Genomic DNA, 22,474 nt, shown 5'->3' with positions numbered 1-22,474 from the left:
AATTTCAGAAATTTTGCTTTTGGTGCCGGTTTGGTTAAGATGTCAGCAAACATATTTTCAGATGGACAGTACACCACATTGATTTTTCCCTCTCTCAGTGCATCGCGTATAAAATGATACTTCACATCAATGTGTTTGGATCTCTGTCTGTTCACAGGGTTCTTACACAATGCAATGGCCCCTTGGTTATCGCCATGAAGCATTGTGCAGCTGTACTTCTTGTTATCAATACCATTTAAGAGTTGACTTAAATATAGACTTTCTTGAGTAGTAGCTGTTAACCCAATGTACTCAGCCTCACATGTGGAAAGAGCCACAGTTGGTTGCTTCTTGGATTTCCAGGAAATGGCTGGACCTTGTGGCGTTAAACTGAAACAATAACCTGTGGTGCTGCGTCTGTCCTCTACTGAGGATGCCCAGTCAGAGTCACTGTAGGCTATAAGGTTCAAGTCTTCATTGTTTCTCTTGAAACTTAGTTCATAGTCACAAGTACCTTTTAGATACCTCAAAACATGTTTAGCATTCACTAAATCCTCTGTCATAGGTTTAGCTAATGTCTGGGAAAGTTTGCTCACTATCCAACTGATGTCTGGTCTGGTGCAGGTCATGGCATAAATCAGACTACCTACTATCTCGCGATAGTTTGTAGGATTCATTACTTTTGCTTCATCGCACTCACGATTTTCTTTGTGATCAAGTCTTAGTTCGCATGGGGTGGATCTTGGTTTGCAGTCCAACATTCCATATTTTTCCAACATTTTTAGGATGTACTTCTTTTGGCTCATTTTTATTTCATCATCTTTTGCTCAAAATGTATGCCTAAAAAATTTGATATTTTTCCTAAGTCCTTCATGTTAAACTTTGATTTCATTGTTTCTTTGAAACTGTCCAAAACTTCAATGCTGCTAGCAGCAATGATCAAGTCATCCACCCAGATGAGCACAATAACCGTGTCATTTTCTGTTTGTTTTCTGTACACACAATGATCGACTGGGTTCCTTTCAAAGTCGTTTTGTTCAAGATGATCGTTCAGGAGTTTGTACCAATTTCTCCCTGATTGTTTTAATCCATACAGAGATTTCTTTAATTTGTACACACATTTTTGTCCTGTTTCTGTTTGTTGTTCAAAACCCTCAGGCTGTTCCAAGTAAATTTCTTCTGCAATTGGGGCATGCAAATAAGCTGTTTTGACATCCATCTGATGTACTTTAAGGTTGTTCTGAACTGCTATCTGCATTAATGCTCGCACTGATGTTATGTTAGCTGTTGGAGCAAAAGTTTCATGGTAGTCTATACCTTCTGTTTGGCTGTAGCCTTTTGCTACATACCTAGCTTTGAAAATCTCTTTTCCTTCATGTTCTTTAAGCGTATATACCCACTTCCCTCCAACTGTGTTCCTACCTTCTGGTAGAACGCTCAGTTCAAATGTTTCGTTTTCTTTAAGCGAGTCAATTTCGTCCCTCATTGCCTGTCTCCATTTGTCTGCCTGTGGTAACTTCTGAGCCTCACTGAATGTTTGAGGGATACCAAACACAGCCCTGTAACAGTGATCAACAGTTATCTGTGTGACATCTTTAGTTTTAGAATCTAATTGGTAATCTTCAAGGTATTTTGGGGGTCTTTTCTCTCTTTTTGGATAACGATCACTTTGTTTTGTTTGATCATCAATTTCACTCCCAGTGATATAATCTGAAAACTCTGCATTTTGAGTTTCCTGAAGAGTAATTTCCTCTTTGTCACTTGGGGTTACATTCTGGGTTAAGGGTGTTACATCATGTCTGTCTGTCTGCATCGGGTATCTGTGATCCTGGGTCCCTAGATCCCAAACATCTGTCTGTGTCTGTTGGTCAACACCATTTTCTTTGATGAACTTTACCAGCCTGTGTCTAGAAACTTTTCTCACCTGTGGGTGGTACACCAAATAAGCTGGGCTGTTCTTGCTGTACCCTAAAAACAGTCCCTTTTCCCCTCTTGAGTCTAGTTTCTTGTGGCGGTTGTTGTACGAGTAACACTCTGATCCAAATACCCACATGTTTGAAAGATCAGGCTTTCTTCCTGTCATCAAGAAATATGGGGTGTTTTTGGTTCTGTTATTATAACATCTGTTGCGAATGTGGGCAGCACACTGAACAGCATATGGCCACAGTTCTTTAGGTAAGTCCTTTTCTGATAACATACACCTTCCCATTTCAAAGAGTGTTCTCCACTGTCTCTCTGCTTTTCCGTTTTGGTGTGGGGAGTACGGTGATGACGTTTCATGTCTAATGCCTTTATCTCTGAGTAGTGTTTGAAAATCATTACATGTGTACTCTGTACCATTGTCAGACCTAAAACACTTAACATTACCATAGGGTGCACAGTCTGCCAGAAACTGTTTTGTTGCTTTAGTCACATCACTTTTGTTTTCAGAAAGTAGACTGCAATAGATCCTGAGAAGTCATCGGTAAAGGAAATAGCATACCTGTGTTCTTCTAAGCCTATAGGGTCAATAGGTCCTGATAGGTCAGTATGAACCAACTCTAGTGGCTTGCTCGTTTTAACATCTGACTCTTTGTTTTGCTGTTGATAAATTTCCCTTCTGTACAGATGTTACACTCCATTTTACTATTGTCAGTGACTTTCATTCCCTCTACCACATTTTGTAATTTCAGAACATCAGCCATGTTGCAATGTCCTAATATTTCATGCCATGTTTTCAGATCACAAGCTAGCTTCACTTTATCTCTGTTCATCATGTCATTTAAGTTTTCCTCAATGCATCCTTCATTATTGCTTTTCATTCTCAGGTAATATAGTTTCTCATGTGCCTCAATAGGGAACACAGTACCATCCTTGCTCAGCAGTTCATTTTGCCCATCTGTAAATGTTACACTGGCTCCATTGGCTGTAGCTGATATCACAGAAAATATGCTCTGTGGGTAGGATGGGATGAGTAAAGCATTTTTCAGAGTAACTTTAACATACCTCCCCTTTGAATTCAACAGTTCAATCTGTGCATCACCACGCTTCAGTGCAACATTGTTCATCTTCTTTCCATCTGCCAGTTCCATGTAGTGCCTACTTGGGTTAAAAGTCTTGTCAATTCTTGTGAACATTTCCTCATCAGTGATGATGTGTGATGTGGCTCCACAGTCCACCATTATTCCATTAAGCTTGATGTTGTCAGGTAGAAGATTCCGGCTGACTTTGAACACCATGGTCTGGTCCTCCACATGGATGTCCTGCATGTCTGAAGTCTGTTTGGCATCATCTTTCCGTTTCGATCTTCTTCTGCATGTCTCGTCACTGTGAGTTGTACTTCTGTGGTAGCTGCACCATTTTGGCGCGGTCTTTTGGCGGCAGTCTCTCGCCATGTGCCCGCGCTGTCCACAGTTGTAGCAGTTTACAGTCGTCATGTCCACTTTCATTACATTATCTGACTTCGGTTTGCTCTCAAACTTTTCTGTCTCTTCATAGCTTCGAAGTCTGCTCTTAAACTGAGTGAACGTCAAGTCTTCACTGCTCTGTGTTGTGTGAATAGCAAAAGGCTTGTATGATTCCGGGAGTCCTTTCAGAATCATTGCTATTATTAGTCCATCACTAATAACCTCTTTTGCATTTCTCAGAGACGTTACTGCTTTTTCAGCACGTAAAACATAGTCTGTCATTGTTTCGCCAGGTTCTTTAAACAGGGACGTGAGCTCTGTGTAAAGGGCGATGATCCTGGGCTTACCCTGGCTGGCGTAATGGCCGCGTAATATCTGCAGAGCTTTCTTCCCATCGTCGGCGGCATCTCTCATCACCAACGACAGGCTCTTATCATCGAGGACCTGGATTAGTTCCGCGTAACATTCCGCGTTTTTCTCTTCGTCTGGGTCCACGGTAGATAGGATGGTGTCTTTTAAGCCTAGCGTTCTTAAGTAAGCGAGGAACTTTACCTCCCAAAGTTCGTAGTTGTTTTCGTCTCCGTTGAAAACTAGTCTGTCCCATCGTCCTCCCGTGCGGTGCCTGGGCCCATAACCTGTTGCGTTTTCTTGTTCTGAACTCATCTTTAAAATGAATCACACTTCTTTTCGTTAGATAGCTGTGTTCACTTTATTGCTAACGTTCAGCCTTCCGTTAACTCCATCTCTACTTCAGTTTATTAGAACAGTGTTGCTTTTACACAAGAACTCACTCTCATCGCCCCTGGTGGACAACAACAGTACAACATGCACATAAACAAAGTGACAGGATATAGAACTTGCAGCTTTACCTTTCAAAGTAAATTATAAAACATGAACACATAACACAAAATAACGCAAAGACAAGTTAAGATGAGAACATATTCTAACACAAGTAAAAGTAAAAAATAGCCGTCCAAGAAATGACTCGACTAAGAGTAAAAAAAAGTATTTGGTAAAAGTACTGAGTAAATGGTCAAAACATCAATCATTTATGTTTAAAAATTACATTGGACCAAAAATATCAAACTATGTGGAAATTTTGATATTTTAAAGACCAAAATGAAAAGAATAAATATAAATAACAAAATCAGGTAAAAATAAACGTTATCCCTAATCAATTTCTTTCAATATGAAGCTTATGAAACAGACAAAAACTGCCGGTGTGTGTCTGTTTCCGTTTGTCCTACATTCAGTGACATTATTTACAGTGGATGAAAATCTGGAAATTTTACTCAAGTAAGAGTACCTATATTTTGTAATAAATTACTCTAGTAAAAATACTCCTAAAAGTACATTTTTCCCCAAAAATATTACTCAAGTATTTGAACTGAGTAAATGTAACAAGTCAACTCTAAGTAATTAAGTTTGTCTATATTGCGCCTTTCAAAGAAACATTTTTAAAAATGTAATTTTAAAATTGCACATTTACAAAGCAAAGCAGGTCCAATTCATATACGGAAATATAAAATAAAATTGATCCAATTATATAAAATCCAAATAATAAATGTTTCAAGAAATCCTTTAAAAGTCTTCAAAGACTTTTTGTGAGTGATTATACTGTGGGTAGCAGTCAGTCTTGCAATTAATATGAAGAGGCCTCTGACTGAATACTGCTGTATGACAGTTTCATGACGGTCATTACAAACCAGCAGTTCCAGTTCTGATCTGCAGAGATATTTTACAATAACATGTCCTAGATCTCTGTGTAAAGAAGAAGTTGTTTTAGTTTCCTTCTTCCTCTGTTCTTTTGTCCTGCTCTGCATCAATGAAGCTTCCTTTTCAACTGCTCTGGAATTTGGTGTTGCAGTTCAGGTATTATTTGAGCTTTTAATATGCTAATTAGCTGCTCCCCGTCGGTAAAAACAATATGTTGTTGCCATGGTTACGCATCATAACAGCAATCCGAAAGTAGAAAAGTAGGAGCAATAATCCTTTCAGCTGTACTGCATCCAAAACCGGAGGGAACAGCATGTTTTGTCTAAGCACGCAAAACAGAGGACTCAAGTCTACAAAAAGAAGGACATAACTTGCTGCAACATTCAAATTTGAAATGCAGCCACATTTATTTTGCGAAGAGAAAAAAATTATAGTGATTAGTAAATTATATTAAAATAAAGTGAAAATAAAAAAATCACAATGATTTGAAAGCAAGAAAGTGATTTTCATAGTACTACTTACTATGAAAACGTTCATTGATAAAAGTTTTGGTTGCTAAATTTTGCAACAACAAAAGCCCAATAATTATACCAATATGTACATAATTTACTTTAATAATTACAAGTTCTCTCATAAGTTGTCATATTTTTTACAGCGTTTTTTCTTTAACAACGGGTTTGAGAATCCAAATCTGGCAACCGTACCGTCCACGTCGTCATTTCCGAAGCCGAAGAATAGGGTTCGCTTGGTTCGTGACCTTGCACCGCCCGCCTGAGCTTTTAGTACATGTCTGCTGCAGTTGCCATGACCGCTCTCACATCGACTGAAATAACAACTTTTAGGCAAATGTTATAACAGCGGTAGTCGAGCTGCTGCAGCGTGGGATCGAGCCGAGTGAAGGGAAGTTCTGGGAGATATAATAAAAGGGTCTGAAAGCCTCACTGAGGACAGCGGAGAAGCGTATTACATCAAAATGGCAACCCCCTATGTGACAGATGAATCTGGTAAGGCTGTTGCATGTGGTAGACATTTGTCCAACTGAAATCAGTTTCATTGAGCAAACCCACAGTCTCTCCTGAACTGAACTTGCGTTTTCTATCTGCAGTGCTTAGAGGTTTTGATTTCAATCAATGCATTTAACTCGCATATTAGGTTTCAATGTTAGCTTAGCCTGCTAGCTAGCACGCTATCTCCAGAGCTAGTTAGCTTGTTGCTATCGCTCTGTGTAATTTACACATGTAAACATTACAGTGAATAGTAAACCTCCTCTTACCAGGAACACACATACCCACTCACAGTGAAACTTTATGTAATAATGAGTTTATAACTTACATGGAAGCCGATTTTGCAGCCTGTTAGCATAAGTTAGCAACCGGTCTACTACCCTCAGCTATCGTGATGGATGAAATGTCAATTGAAACGATATTTTCTGACTTTATTAGATTTTATTTATGTTCAATTCCATTAACCCCTTATTAACTAATGAACCTAGTTAAATTTATGCCTGTTTCATTGTGAATACAGCCAAGTGGGTGTATGAATAGCTTGTTGGTTAATAGTGTGGTTCTAATACTATTAGAATTACTTTGATTCCACCTAGTGGTCAGAGTGTGAACGACAAGTGGTTTATGGAAACAGTTTTGGCTTAATTGCCGCTCTGAGAATGTTGTTTTTTCGCCAAATGTACATTTTTAAAGTCTGTATACTCTATTCAATAATAACTTGATTTTTAAATTAGTAGAGGATTATTTCAATAATTGATTTATCACGATTAATCCGTTTAAGCCCTAATCTGGAAGGAATCAGAACAGATCGTTCTAAAAAGTGTCTTTACTCACATGATTTCATAAGTGGTTTCGATAGGCTTTTCCCTTAATAAATACAATATTGATTCATTGGATAAGTTAATAAAAGATCAAGTGTTTTTTTTAATTTTGGATAAAATGATGGAAAGGGTTCAAAAGCTTTCAAACAAGACAAAATGTTCTATTTTATTTTACATTTACTTGGGATATTAAGTAGAGTTTGATCTGAACAAACCAATAAAAATAATGAGATAATACTTTTACAGCACCACTAGAGGGCCAACCAAAGCCTCCTTTAAATCCTTTTTTTTCCTCAGGGAAATACATAGCTGCAACTCAGCGACCCGATGGGACATGGAGGAAGCCGAGACGGGTGAAGGATGGTTATGTCCCCCAGGAGGAGGTCCCCGTGTAAGTGCAAGTCCTCCCTCTCTCTGCTTTACACGCACACAGTAATTATAAGCTGGTTTTCTTACACGTGAGCCGATGCCAGACAGCGTCTCAGCTGCTCCAGAATTACTCAGTTTTTTATGAATGAGGAATGAGGCAGGATGCGGCTCAGAGACCTGCTATAAACAACAGGCTTTTCCTTGAAGTTTTGTGTAAGTTTGGCCTCATCAAAGGAATTGACTGTTTTATCTTTTCACGATTCCATGTTTTCCCTTTCTTTAGCCCCTTTTACAAACCGCCTCTTTTATCCAGCCTTTTAGAGAAGATATTTTTATACAGTTACTAGACATCATATCTGATGACTAATCTGATCTTGTTAATGATTTCCTAAATAGTTTAGATCAGGGCTGCAACTAAAAGATAAAAAAAATGGCACATTCTACAGGTTTTTCATTTAACCACTTTAGCCTTTTTTTTAAATACAATATTAGAAATGCATTAAAAGAGGCAAATAAAAATGTATTCAATAAAATTAACTTTTTATTGCCTAAAATTCAATAACGGCTTCCCTTTAGTTTACTCTTGGTCATTTGTAGCAAAGGATGAATCTGCAGCTAAAGCTAACTTCTAACATAAACATGTGAAAATCTCAGTTCTTTCTGCTTGACTTGATATAAATACAATATATGATTAATCTGGTGATTATTTATTGTATTAACCTTTTAGTAATTGAACAGCAAAAGGTGCTTGCATCATTTGAACCACATGAAGCTAAAGCTATGCTAGTTGAGGAGTTCTGGATAAAACATATTTACAGACAGGTTATTTTCATCTTAAATGCAAAGTGTGTATTTTTTTTAACAGTTTTGGTTGTTTATTTCAGAAAATGGCCTTTTTTATGTCTGTGTACTTAAGTTAGTGATTTATTAATGACTAAATTAGTTGACTTTACAGATTTTCCTCAGAAAACCTGCTAAGTCCTGTGGTAGGTGCACTAAAGTTTTTGAGTTAAAAAATGTTTGATGTTGACAAGAAATTTGAAAATACCAATATTATTGGAAGAATCTAAAACAGACAAACATTTTAAAAAATCTAAAATAAACAAACAACACTTAGCCTGGTAGGGATGCAAGGAAAGCCTGGTGGCCCGCCAGGTTTATAATCAATTCATCATGATCAATCCGATTAGTCATTTCAACCCTAGTTCCGATCAACTTAGTTCTTCATACTGAGAGATGATCAAAACACCTGTCCTTACATAAATTGTTTTTTTTATTTTCTCAGGTATGAAAACAAATACGTCAAGTTTTTCAAGAGTAAACCCGACCTGCCTCCTGGCATGAGTCCATCAGAAGCAGCTCCGCCGATACAGCAGCAGCAAAAGATACCCGGCTGTGCGGACAGCGAGACGGCCGGTCTGTCAAAGTCGGCGAAACGCAACATGAAACGCAAGGAAAAGCGAAAACAGCAGCAGCTCCAGGATCAGGACGGCGAGGCGGAGGTGGATGCGGTGAGCAGCGCCGTGGAGAACGTGTCCATCTCAGAGAGAGGCGAATCTGCCACCAAGACCCAGGGAACCACGTCGGTTTCTGCACCAGATGAGTCTTCAGCAGCTGCAGCAGTGGGAGCCGAAAAGGCCAAGAAGATCAAGAACCTGAAAAAGAAGCTGCGGCAGGTGGAGGAGCTGCAGCAGAAGGTGGACTCAGGGGAAATAAAGCAGCTGACAAAGGATCAACTGGAAAAGCTGGGCCGGGCCGAGACCTTACGGGAAGAGCTGGAGCAGCTGGAGCGCGACTCCTGAACGGGAACAAAACGGGAGAGTCGGACTCATCATGCGAATCGCAAACCGGAAGGGACCTTTGCAACTTCCAGAAACAGTTTCCCTATTTGACATCCATCGTGGATGATGGCAGGAAGTGCCGCTCTGAGGACACCATGTTTGTGTGGCAGACATCATCACACCTGTTTTCTTTAGTTTTAGTTTGTGACCCGTCTGCAAATATACTTTCTAACTGTCTTTTAAACTGATCATTGTGACTTGTTTTGTGCTTTTATGTTGTTTCCATTTTTGTATTTTTAATCCCATCTGGAACCACAGGAAATAAAAACAAAGCTTTGTGAAAGAGGGTTTAGTTTGTGTCCCCCTTTCTGCTTTAAACAATTGCCACACTACAAAAACAAAAACTCTTACTGAAAAGGTTTGGTTTAGTTTCTTAAAACACTTGAAATAAGACAGAACAAATTTAAAAGTACATTTTCAGCAAGTTATAGGAGTTTGTTTTAGGTTAATAATTCTTTAATATTGATTTCAAAAAGTACTATTTCCTCTGACAGATTAATTTATTATTTCCATGTAATAAGTGAAATAGTACTTTTTAACAATATTAATGAAATATTGACTTAAAAGAAGCTCCTATAAGCTGAAAAGTTACTTGTAATTTAGTTTTCACATATTTGCATTAGAAACTAGACAAAAGTACAAGGTAGGATTTTGTGTTTTTGCAGTATTTGATGTTGAAATGGTTTATCATTGTCACTGATGCCACATCTTGAGTCAGTACAGTAAATAAATCATGTATTTGTCTTCTTGTTTCAGTAAGAGTAAAAAGTTTTACTTTTTACTCTAAGTAACCTGGATGTTACTGTGGCCAGCAGGACAGAGACCATGGAAAACTGTATGTGTATGTTGAGAGGAAGGTGTGGCTGTACTTTTCGTTTTGCTAATAAATCCCATAATTAAGCGAGGAAAAGTGAACCTATCCTACCAAGGAGCATTACATGTGTAGCTAAAGACTTATAGATTTTATTTTTCCGTCTTGGAGCTCAATTGTTGGTCAAAACTTATTAAAACCATTCAACAGAATAAAGCTTTGGTTCTTTTTTCTTTCTTAACATGGGCACTGCAGATCAATGATCCAACAAGCAATCTCCAAATATTTTGCGTAAATTTTAAGTTTTTAAAAGATGGATGACCAGCGGCGCCCTCTGCTGGACGGCGGTCAAAATAAAATACTAACTGAAGGTCTGAGTTGACGTTATTAGTTAATTGTTTGGAACTAATTTTAATCTAATAAACTACTAATAAGTCAATTAATTGTTTGCGTCCTACTATTCTCAGGTATTGTTGCAGTTTATTTACAAAACGTATTGCAAAAACATGATTTTCTGAAATTTGTTTTTCATGAAATCCAGTTATATTTAATTAATTATTGTTCCACCTTCCTTTCCTGGCACCGATGCTGCAACAACTAAGTTGAACCAGTTAATTTTTTGTCACCAGACTGAATGGGTTTCATGCTAGAATGTAGCACAAGCTTCTTCCTAAAAATGAAATTTCTGTTTTGGTTTGATATTTTTCCAAACAAACACTTGATATGTACATGTCATTATCCAGACAATAAAAGTTATTCCTAGAAGGCTGTGAGCTTTTCATTGCATTGTTGAATTGCTCTCCAAACACTGGATATGGATGGACTCCCCTTTTTTTTAATTTTTTTGCTCTTGTCAGGTCAGCCAGTCGTTGCCCTCATTTTGCTCAAAAAGACTCAGTAAAACATGACTTTTTTTAGCTCACATTCTCCATCAAAATTTAGACTAAACAGACATTCTAATTTTGTCTATTTTAATCAACTTAAACTTAAACAGCTTGCTTTGTCTACATTTAGACTCCAAAGGAAACCTATGGGAGGAGAGATTCTTAAATTTAACTTTTGACTTTTTAGAGTAGATATGTTGTCTCTCAGTGGGGGAATAGCATGCTGATTCACACAAAGGTAAAATATATAAAAAAAAAAACCAATAAAAGTTACAACATGAGGTTAAAGTTACAACATAAGGAACAATTCTGTGCATTTACTGAAAAAAGTTTCAAAGAAATTTGCAACTGAGTAGAATAATGTTTTTATTTTTTCCATTTTTCCATTCAACACGATCATTTTAAAAATGTACAAAATATGCCTGATTTTACAAAATCCTATTTACAAAACAATGTGCAAATGATTGTGCAAAGAACAACGAAGATGTAAAATGACAATGCAAATTGGGTTTTTTTCTGTCAGCTCAGCAAAATAACCAACAAAAAACAACAACAACAATAATTATTATACATTTAAATAAAATGTCTTGTGTCTTTTTTAAACATTTTTTATCTGCTCAACTACAATCTAAACAGGCAAGATTTGATTGAAACCAACAAAATGGTCAGAATTTCTTTAGTAAATTTTTTTTAAAACATTTTTTATGGTGTAGTTAGTTTTCTTTCTGCCCAGCCACTACTTAATACACATCTTTATTAACCATGGCTGGGCAGGATGGCACCCAAGTCTGATTTTGAGTAAAGTGTTACTCAAAACATTTTTCTCAAAAAAGTGAAACAAAAGGAAATTCTTTGACCTAACAGCAGATGCAAAGTCTGCTCGTACCTTTCACCGCTGTCCTGAAGTATTTGGTAAATTATTCCAATGTCTTATTTATCCTGATTTAAAAAAAGGGAGACCCCCAATAACACCAAAGGTTACTCAATGTTGTTGTATCCTATTGCATGTAGTTATAATTAAATTAAAAAAAAAAAAAATTAAACAAGCAGCCCAATCTTTCCCTTCACAATATTGCTTCTTATGCGGTCGCTGAGCGTTGGAACAGAAATGTACATGGTGCGTTGAGTAAAAAGCGATGTATTCATATGTGTGCCATTGGGGTTGTTGTGGTTTGTGTTGTAAAGCATCAAGTGGTCAACAAGAATAGAAAGGCATTATATGAATGCAGCCATTTCTTTCTCTCTGATGAATGTAGTTAACTTAAAGGGACAGCTCCACTAAGAGCAGTCAGTATCTTACCTGCACTAGGTAACTGAAGGATGATCGTTCTTACTGGACATCTGCTTGTATCTGGTTACAGATGAGGCTTCAGTTATATTTTACATAACTGTGTTACATATTGCTCACTTTGATCCACATTATGTTTCTGTTGTGTTTGAAAGAAACAGATAAAAAGAAAGAAACTTTTAAACGGTATTTATTAAACCTCTTTAATAAATTTTAAACAGTGTGATTATAAATAACCAATAATTAGACATAAACTAAACCTCATAGCTGTAAAATTAACAAATATATCAACATTTGCTGTTGGCAATCAATCATGCAATATCTTTTCGTAGTTTTCTAAGTACACTGAAAAACACACTCTTACCAAGTAGTTTTTGTACAGTTTCTAGTGCAAATATTATAGTACTCTGTTATATTACAAAACTAACAAGTAACTTTTCAGCATAGGATTTTTTTTAAGTCAATAACAAATTAATATTGTTGCAGATTATGTCACTTATAATAACACATTTTCCCATTTTATAAGAGAAATAATCTAAAAGTGAAAGCAGTACTTTATTAATCTTTATTCAAGGATTATTTACTTGAAACAAGCATGTTTATTTTACTGAAAAGTTACTTTTAACTTAGTTTCGTCTCATGTCAAGTGTGCTAAGATATTTGCACTAGAAACGAAGCATAAATACTTTGTAAGACTTTGTGTTTTTGTAGTGTACATCCAATAACACTTTCAGTAGTCATGTGCAACTTGAACTGGGTTTTTTTCTCCTCCATTAGATTAAGCCAAAAGCTTAAGCCTTAAGGGAACAGAAAAAAATCTTTTACTTTTCTCAGAATGACTAAATCATGCGTTACCATTAATATTAGCCATGCTTTTTAAACATGGTTGGAGATTAGAGATGTGACTTTTTCTCTCCTCCCAGTTTTTATGAGCCATTGTCTCTCAGTGAGACTGAAAACGAGACGTTCTCTGTCACTGATTTGTTGCAATGGTTACTTGGAGGCGTCGCTGGTTTTCCTTGAATGTGATCCTACATTAAGGAGGAAAATAACAAGCGGTTCCTCTTGTCCCTCTAGGGAACATGTGGTCACTTGTTTTTTCACAAACTGGAAACAATGAAGCAACAAAAAAATAGAATCAGATTCTGCTGGAGACGCTGCAAGACATGCAAATATGAAACAATTTCTCGTTCACACAAGTTCGGGATGACTCAAGCTACCTCAGCTTATCAGTCCCATGTTTCTTGTTTTATAATTAAATGTTTATTTGTTCACAGTCAGCACCTTTCATTACTAGCAGGAAGCTAGCCCCCTTTTCTCAACAGCCCTAATCCCAAAATTTGCTCCCTTTGAAGCAAACATGTCTGAGTTATTTTTGCACACTTCAAGGGGCTCAAAATGATGGTGTGCAAAGAGTTGATCATGCAGTTTGTGCCTGAAATTAGCATGTTTTTTTTCTATACTCCACTCTTCACATTCCTTGTCAAGGTTTTATTGTGTGGTTAGGAGGCATGTCTGGAACAAATACTCGCTATAAAAGCGAGTGCCCAAACTAACCAGCTTCAACGCAGATGTAAAAGGGCTAATTTACAGAGGATGACTGTGGCTACAGCTACAAAGACAGAGCATTAATGCATGCATTAAGTTAAAAAAGAAACCAACATACTTTATTCTAGACAGTTTTTTCTTTTCATCTGTGATGGCAAAGGAGCCAAAGCGGAAAATGTTCTGCAGACCGGAGCTAATGGTGCTTCTTGTTTTGCTGACAACAGCTTCATCTGTTGCTCTGAGCAGCGAGGACGTCACCGAAGCAGTGGTAAGAAAAAACTAAACCGCGGTGCTGCTGCAGTTTTACTGCAGATAGAGGGAATTTAGCAGCTATAAATGAAAACTCAGTTTAATACTCAATTATTTAAATGTTTATTAGATTTTTTATTGTCATCATTAAATGGATAATTACATTTTTTAAAGTTTGTAGAGCATATTCTGTGTATAATGCAGTATTCATGCCCCTTTAGTTGTAAACATTTTGTCATTTTAATGACATAAATTCAACGTGAATTGGACTCTTTTCCATGAAGTTTTTGTTTTAAGCTCCATGGAAACAAATAAAAAGTAAAGTTGCGAAAAGATTAAAATGTAGTTTATACAGTAATATCCTGAGTTTTGAACATCCCGTAGAGGGTTTTTCAATCTGTCATTCACTGGCAGGCAAAGGAAATTCAATGCACTTCAGTTTATTTAAATATCAGTAATTTATAATAAATCTCAAGGCGATTCCCAGCAGATTCCTGATAGTCATTATCTCAGCAATATCCCCAGCAATACTGGCTAATTTGATTTTGATAATTTTGCACTGATAACTAAAATATCTGCCTTACATTCAACTTCTAGAGTTTGTAGATGTAGTGAAGTTCTCTGTTATGAAAATATTCAATCAGATCTCTGACATACGATTGAGTTTGATTATTAAGAGCTACATATGTGAGAAGGAGAACCTTGAATTATAATTTGGATTTAACAAACTGAAATAGGAGATTTCTCTGTTTGAACTCTTGCTTTGGATCAGCTGAAGCAGCCTTGAAGTAGCAAATGCATGAATTAGTTTTTCAGCATCACTCCTGGACAAGATATTTCTAATTTAGGCAATATCCCCGAAATTAAAATAGGAAATGATATAAACTTGTTTAATATGATACTTCAATATTCTGGTCAAAAATAACACAGAGGTTCTTTACTTTATTCTTGGGGGCCAATGCAAAACTGACTAATCAGTTTCTGTTTAGATTTTTATGTCTTTATGTCTGTTGTCTACCCAACAAACACATCAGTATTTATTGATAAATATAGTTGGGTATTATCAGCATAACAGTGAACATTTATCCCAGGTTTTCTGATGATTTTACCAATTTGAAATATGGCAAAACTAACTTACAATATTTTTTTCAGCAACATAGAAACTTGTTTTAAATGAGTAATTAATATTGATTTAAAGAATGCTATTTTAAGTATTTAAAAATACTAGTTCCACTAGCAGATTATTTTGCTCACAACAATGAGGAAAATGTTTTGTTTCAAGTGTGCTAAGGCATTTGCACTAGAAACTAGACCAAAAATATTTGACAAGGTTTTGTGTTTTTGCAGTGTGTTAGCATGACTTCATCAAATGGGTTTAATTGGACTTAAATCCAATTACAAATTTGCCCTCAAAGATGTGAAACAGGGAATTAATATTCATATTTAATGAATATTGGAATTAAATATTAGTATTTAATTTCAAGTTAACACATAAAAATGTGTTTGTTGTGTTAAATTAATTCTAATTCTAGTAAAGATAACATACGAAATAATTTAGCTTTGTGTGAACAAAATTTAGTTGAGTGAATTAACACACCGATACCTCTCTTGGCCATAAGGGGGCAGTAATGCAACAATATAACTGCACTAAAAGAAAAACCAGTTTAAACCGGTTTTGTCATGTAACTTACGCTGAATGTTGCCGTTCATGAATCTTATCTATTTAACTAAGCTTTTTGTAATTTTGTAAACAAAAATGAGCAGGAATTTCAGTCTCTACATCTGTAAAGCTGGTAGAAACTCCTCATACCAGCTGTAATTTCTGAAAAAAAAAGTGGTTCAATTTTGTTACTTGTCAGTCTTCCTGATTTGTAAAACATTATTTACTTCCCTGGAATCACATGCACAATCAAATACGGTGAAGATTATGATTGTAACGTGGCAGTAACCCTTCCCTCGAGGGTTCAATAAATTGATTTGGTGCCCGGCTGTTAAACTGATTCCTTTTTCTTTTTAGGCATATTTAAGGAAGTATGGCTACCTGCACATCCCACTGGAGAACACACATCTCAACCCTCCACCTGAAAAAATAGAGGAAGCCCTGAGGTGACGCTAAATGAGGTTCACATCTTCATTTATTATTGGCTATTCATTGGAATCAATGAGAGTTAAGTTTAATGTCCATGTCAGAATCTTTCAGAAAGTATCCAACCTTCAAGTGTCTGGAAACCTGGATTCATCCACACTGGAAATGATGAGGCAGCCCCGCTGCGGTCTGGAAGACTCTTTCACAAACAATTCTCTCAAATATCGAATTATGGGTGAGTATCTTTCCTCTGTGAAACACATTCACTGACCGGTGAAGTGTGTAAGCGTTAACTACGGTTATTATTGAACAGGTTACTGGCGGAAGAAGATGCTGACGTATCGCATTTACAATTACACCCCCGACCTGGGCGCCTCAAAGACCCGGCAGGCCATTCAGACCGCATTCAAGTACTGGAGCGACGTGTCATCTTTAAAGTTCAGGGAGCTGCACCAAGGAAGGGCAGATATAAAAATCTCCTTTCACACAAAAGACAAGTCGTGCCCCGTGCCCTTTGATGGACGAGGTGGGAGGAAAATTAGATCACTGAAACTGCAATTTTGTTGTCTTTCTGACAATGACAATAAATTTTTCTGATTCTGAAATTCAAGTTTGTAGACATTTCTGCTTTAAAGGTGACCTATTATGCTTCCTTGAACAGATTAGGATGGGTGTATGGGCTGCACAAAACATATTCTTTACATTTTTTTGCACAAAATCCTTCTTAGATAATGAAGTTTTACTCTGCTCAGTTCAGAATAAGCTGTTTTAGGGTGTCTTGTCACTTTAAATCAAAATAAGTTGCTGCTGGCCACGCCCCCTAATTCAAAATGGCTGCTAACAAATGTATAATTATACAACAGTACATCTTTGAAAAGCATTAGTTGAGCCTCCTGCACAATGGTAAGTCAACAACAAAACACTTGTGTTTTCCAGCAGCCATTGTAGAGCGCATACAGCAGTAAAACCAGTTGACCAAACACTCACCCAGGTAACAGCGCAGTGCCCATCAAATGTGACTTAACATTCGGGAGGTTTTTGAAAAGGCTCCTTTTTCAGACACCAAAAAACAATAACTTTTTACCAAAAAATGGCTGGGTGTTTTTTAGAAGCAGTTGAGACACAAATGGAAGTACAATTATCTGCAAAATGTTTTGCATAATAGGTCCCCTTTAAGGTGAGATTTGAAAAAGAGTGAGATGACGTTCTTTCTTCGCCCACAGGTCACGTTTTAGCGCACGCTGATGCTCCCGAGTCAGGCATCGTGCACTTTGATGAAGATGAACTGTGGACAGAGGGAAAGAGCTCCGGCTCCAACCTGAGGATTGTGGCTGCTCATGAGATCGGTCACGCTCTCGGCTTGGGCCACTCGCAGTACTACAGCGCGCTTATGGGACCCATTTATATCGGATACCGCGCTGACTTCAAGCTGCATCCGGATGATATAAAGGGGATCCAAGCTTTGTATGGTAATGCTTGAATCTGGTGAAAGAGAAATTGTTTTTTTTTAATAAAGGATGCATAAGCTTTTATATGGTCTGTTCAGACTTTTAACTTGTGATCCTTGTTTTCTCCTGCTCAGAAAAAACAAGAAAACACTCTGTACCCCTAAATACATAGTTGATTATTTGCCATATGACCATGCAGACAGAGATCAGGTTCACACAGTAAGCAAATGTGGCCAAAATCCACTTTTTTTGCCCAGATGTCACCTATACCCAACTTTTTCACGGCAGTCTAAGTTTATGCCAAAAAACTGATCAATTTTGAGATTAATCTCAGAAATATTCTAGAAAAACATGTTAGACTTTTGGAAACTTTTGTTCTAGCCAATTTTCAAGTTTTCAAACTCAGAAATATCTGACTACATGTCCAAATAGATTTCTTTACTGATTGCTTCCCAAAAGGCCATCGCTATTAGTTATGCTTTCTTTTTATTAGTTTCCTTTGTGGTATGATCTTAAAACCTGCTCAATTCATAGACATCATACATAATACTCACTTCTTGTTTTTAAGATAGTTTTTTAAAATTATTTTTTAGCTTTAAAACATGAACAGTAAAGCTCATAAAAATATATTTAGATTTATAATTTATTTACCTCTAAAATATGACTTTCCTCTTTAAGCAGCAGTTCACATAACATGTAGTTGTTTCTGTTTTTTAGGAAAACCAGAGAACAGTCCTCCATCTGTGATTCCTCACCAGCCGGTGCCGCGAGGCGCTGCCCCAGATCCGTGCAAAGCCAAACTGGATGCAGTTATGCTAGGTACAGAGATTAGCTCTATATTTTACTTAAGTAAAACATTAATGTCTTTGCTATCATTTCATAAAAAAATGATAGTTTTGAGAGTTTGACAAGCTGAAAATGTACAAGAAAAGGCAAAAAAAAAAAAGAAATCTGGAATTAAACTGAAATTTTCTAGAAAAAACAAGAAAATTTCTGAAAATTCTGCAAGAAGAATCTCAGAAATTCTGGAATTAATCTCTGAAATTTTTTACAAAAAACATGGACATTTATCAGTTTGGAAAACTTAACATTTTGCAAGAAAAAGCTAAAAAAAAAATCTGAGATTAACTCAGAAATTTTCTTGGGAAACATGAAAATTTCAGAATTTGAAAAGTCAGAAATTTGCAAGATAAAAAAGAAATTCTGAGATTAATCTCAGTAATTTTCTGGAAGAAAATTTCAGAGTTTGAAAAGTCAAAAATTTGTGAAAAATAAACTTGGCGATCTCCCAGATTAGTGAAGACTGAGTTTTTTCTCACAAATTTTTGACTTTTCAAACTCAGAAATTTCAAGAAAATTTATGAAAAACATTTCAGATTTTTGGAGGGCTTCTTTTTTTTTGTTAGGATATGTTCAACTTTTCAAACTCAGAAATTTCCGAATTTTTCTAGAAAATTTCTGAGATAAATCTCAGTTCTTTGGGGGACATTTACTCTTCCCTTTTTTTTCTTTTTGTATCTACAATGGCCGTAATACTTTGCTTCAAGAGGACATACGTAATTTTCTTCCTGTTTTTCCTTCAGCTCCTCCGAGTAAGACTTATGTGTTCAGTGGACAGTATGTGTGGACGGTGTCCAGCTCTGGCTTCAACACTCCCACTGTGATTTCTGCTCTGTGGAAGGAGCTGCCAGGAAGCATCGATGCAGCTGTTTATTCTCAGCGGACTGGAAAATCTTACTTCCTGAAAGGTGGATCCAGTTGTTTTTGCTGGCCAAGTTTTATTCGTAATAAAGAAACTCTCTGTGATTTTTACATGTTTTTCTGCTTTTCAGGAGACAAAGTGTGGAGGTATACTGGCTCCAAGCTCGACAGAGGCTTCCCTAGACGTTTGACCAACATTCCTGGAAATATCGACTCAGCTCTTTACTTCCCCAAGAACAAGAAGCTGATCTTTTTGAAAGTAAGAAACAGAAGTAGGGCTGCAACTAATAAATATTCTAATAACTGATTATTCTATTGACTATTCTGATGATTACTTGAATACAATCATTGGTACATTCTCTACATTTTTCATTTAGCAGCTTACGCCTTTTTAAAACAATATTAGAAAGACATTAGAAGATGCAAATAAGCAAATAATGAAATTCTTTTTAAAATGATAAAATAGCCATTTTATCACCTAAAATACAATAACACCATTTGTTTAGTGAATGCTTCATTATTTGGAGCAAAGGATGGATCTGCAGCTAAAAAAACCTTTTACAATCAACAAGAGAAAAGCTCAACCTTTTCTGCTCATCTCCACACCAAAATAGAGTTGATATGTTGATTAATTTTTAGATTTACCTATTCATAACTGGATAGCAAAAGGTGCTTAACAGGAGATTTCTTATATTTTCACCGAATTTGAATCAGGTGAATCTAAAATTATGCCATTTGAGGAGTTCTGGGCAAAACATATACTGGAAAAAAGCATTTCTTTTTTATCTTAAATGCAAATATATATATATATTTTTGTACATTTTTTGCTTGTTTACTCACCAAAAAGGTTGGTCTTTTAGCAAATGGCCTTTTTGTGTCTGTGTGCTCCAGTTTATTATTAATTGATTACTAAATTAGTTGATTATTCCAATCACAATTTATCCGGTTAATCGTTTCAGTCCTATCTATATAACAGTGGCGTTAAATTCATTTTTATTTCAGGCCACATAAAGATCAAGCTGCAAAAATTTCTCTGCGTTCAATTAGGACTTCTTAAAATTCTAAAAAAAATTATTTTATTTATTTATTTCACGGTGTTTTCTTTCAGGAAATTGACTCTTTTTGAGTCTGTAGATTTCAGTTAGCCAATCAATACTAAATTAATCGACGATTATTAAAATAACATTTCAGAGTCAAACAGAAATAGCCTTTCCATCAACTTACTCTCTCTCTCTCTCTCTTTTTTGCGACTCCTCTTGCGTCAAATATTACGTTTTTCTCCATTTCAGGGCTCTGGATACTGGCCGTGGGATGAATTTGGCCCCACGGACCTCCGTTCGTACCCCAGACCGATCGGGGATCTCTTCAATGGGGTACCCAGCAACACGGACGCTGCCGTGACGTGGACAGACGGCTACGTGTACATGTTCAAAGGCAGCCAGCACTGGCGTGTGAACCAGAAGAATCAAGTAGTGGAGAAGAAGTATCCCCAGGACACGGCATCTAACTGGATGCAATGCGACGACTGAGCCACTAGGGGCCGCCAGGCGTTCAACACAGGCACAATGTTTCACGTTGGCAGCAGAGAGGAAGGATTTGACTCAAGATTCTTGGAGATTCAAGAAATATACTGTTACTATAAACAGTTCACGAATAGAGGACACTGTATTACTGCAATAAAAGTTAGAATAACACATGACAGATATTTATAGTCATATTTTTTCTCATTTATTTAGTCTGTATTGTAGTCGGTGAATGTTACCCTGAAACAGCGTCTCCCTAGTGTATTTTACTGTATACTTGTTTTTATATTTATTCTGCGATTTATGTAGATTGTATGAAATAGGTTGTGTTAGCAAATAAAATATTACCTGCCTTGTCAAATTGATTAAAATAAACTGAAAATATACTGTTGAAATGTTCATAAACTGTATGAAGAGACAAATAACATTATTTTCCCTGACTGTCGGAGATCAGAAAAGTCTCAACATTTCCTGTTTTAGGTCATTTAGGATTATTAAAATTACATCCATTTGCTAAATGCCATATTAAGAGAGCAGCAGAGTTTTTAAAATTGTGCTCTCTTTAAAATCATATAAGAAAACCCAAATGATGATGTCGTAGTTTTGGAAGGTTCTGATAGGTTAATTTGAAATGTTTGAGTTAAATGAAGGCTCATTTGAGGAGGTGAGCTCCTCAAACACATCGCCTCCTCGTGTAACATTATAGGAAAATCTAAAGAAATCCGCCAAGAAGAAGTTAGTCTCATTTGTGAGGAACAATTTATACATGCAAGTATAAACAGTAGATGTCTTTATTGATTGTCTTTATCAACATTAAAGAAAGTCCTGTGCCAACATGAGCTGAAAGGCAACTCGACAAACACGAAGCCATATGGACTCAGAATTTTATCGCAATATTGGGATAACAACAAAATTCTGATAAAAAAACCACATTTTATTCCTTATTTTTTACATTTCTGTATGGCAGTGACTACACAGCACAGCATTCATAGTGCCACAAACATAAATATTGTTCTTGAAAAACATTCCCATTTGAAATGTGTTTCTTCAGGGCGCCAGTTACTTAAAATTTTTTAATTTATCTCCTTAAGCTGCACAGAGCATCTGCATTTAATCATATTTTGGAATTTATTGATATTTACTCATGCTCTCGTGGAAGAGTGGAGAAAACATCAATAACTGAAATTCATTATGCACAACCTGCTAAATGCTTTTGTCATTGATGCTATCTGCTGGAAAACCGATTAAATTTCCAAACATGAAGCACAGTGTGGCAGCATCATGATGAGGAATTGGTCAGGAGTTAAACTTGTGCATAAATGGGTTTTCAAAAAGCACAAAGTCTCCAAGAAAACAAATAGATCAATTACAAAGTAGCACAAGGACATTAAAGTGAATATTTTGGAGCAGCATCACAAAAATCAAACTTTCAGTCTCTGGGAAAATTTGTTAGCAGAGCTAGCAAAGCTATTCATACAGTTTAAAATACAAGTTAACTAAACATTAAATAATTTAAATAACCTTTGGAATTTGGAGCAAGCAAACAGTTACTTAAAAAAATCTATATTTCATTATTTTAAAATTTAACAAACAGAATAAAAAGGATTCAAGCATCTGCTTTTAACTTTAGATTACTGAGCCGTCTGCCTCACTCTCACCTGTGTCAGTGGGTCAGGTAAGGTGAATCCACCTGCGTGGCGAATGATGCAGAACCTTTACAGGATTTGGATTAGTTGTTAGAAAGTTTACCTCTCAAGCAAACAATCCGTGGATGGATTAGCATGTTGAACTAATGAAGGCGGATTGGATCGACGGAGAGA

General features: G+C 36.4%; 2 protein-coding genes across 2 annotated transcripts; both read left to right on the top strand.

The window, feature by feature from the left end:
• Positions 1–5,803: 5,803 nt before the first annotated feature.
• On the top strand, positions 5,804–9,404 carry pym1 (PYM homolog 1, exon junction complex associated factor). The gene is made up of 3 exons (XM_081609220.1): positions 5,804–6,085; positions 7,204–7,297; positions 8,561–9,404. Exons 1-3 carry the CDS (start codon positions 6,055–6,057, stop codon positions 9,075–9,077), a joined length of 642 nt encoding a protein of 213 aa, XP_081465346.1. The 5' UTR covers positions 5,804–6,054; the 3' UTR covers positions 9,078–9,404.
• Positions 9,405–13,651: 4,247 nt separating this feature from the next.
• Positions 13,652–21,015, top strand: LOC103467772 (matrix metalloproteinase-19-like). Its single transcript, XM_008414439.3, has 9 exons — positions 13,652–13,915; positions 15,914–16,002; positions 16,087–16,217; positions 16,296–16,508; positions 17,206–17,451; positions 18,148–18,249; positions 19,014–19,178; positions 19,263–19,390; positions 20,421–21,015. Exons 1-9 carry the CDS (start codon positions 13,799–13,801, stop codon positions 20,658–20,660), a joined length of 1,431 nt encoding a protein of 476 aa, XP_008412661.2. The 5' UTR covers positions 13,652–13,798; the 3' UTR covers positions 20,661–21,015.
• The last annotated feature ends 1,459 nt before the right edge of the window (positions 21,016–22,474 follow it).

The sequence above is a fragment of the Poecilia reticulata genome, chromosome 7, assembly GCF_904066995.2.
Source record: "Poecilia reticulata chromosome 7, P_reticulata-male-v2, whole genome shotgun sequence".
Classification (NCBI taxonomy): domain Eukaryota; kingdom Metazoa; phylum Chordata; class Actinopteri; order Cyprinodontiformes; family Poeciliidae; genus Poecilia; species Poecilia reticulata.
This window is presented reverse-complemented; position numbering and strand designations above follow the sequence as displayed.

Excerpts from the sequence above, each read along its gene's own strand:
- pym1 (XM_081609220.1), top strand. The coding sequence starts at position 6,055 with ATGGCAACCCCCTATGTGACAGATGAATCTG. Across the intron at positions 6,086-7,203 it reads CTATGTGACAGATGAATCTG|GGAAATACATAGCTGCAACT; the intron begins GTAAGGCTGTTG and ends TTTTTTCCTCAG. Across the intron at positions 7,298-8,560 it reads CCCCAGGAGGAGGTCCCCGT|GTATGAAAACAAATACGTCA; the intron begins GTAAGTGCAAGT and ends TTATTTTCTCAG.
- LOC103467772 (XM_008414439.3), top strand. The coding sequence starts at position 13,799 with ATGGCAAAGGAGCCAAAGCGGAAAATGTTCTGCAGACCGGAGCTAATG. Across the intron at positions 16,218-16,295 it reads TCTCAAATATCGAATTATGG|GTTACTGGCGGAAGAAGATG; the intron begins GTGAGTATCTTT and ends ATTATTGAACAG. Across the intron at positions 16,509-17,205 it reads CGTGCCCTTTGATGGACGAG|GTCACGTTTTAGCGCACGCT; the intron begins GTGGGAGGAAAA and ends CTTCGCCCACAG.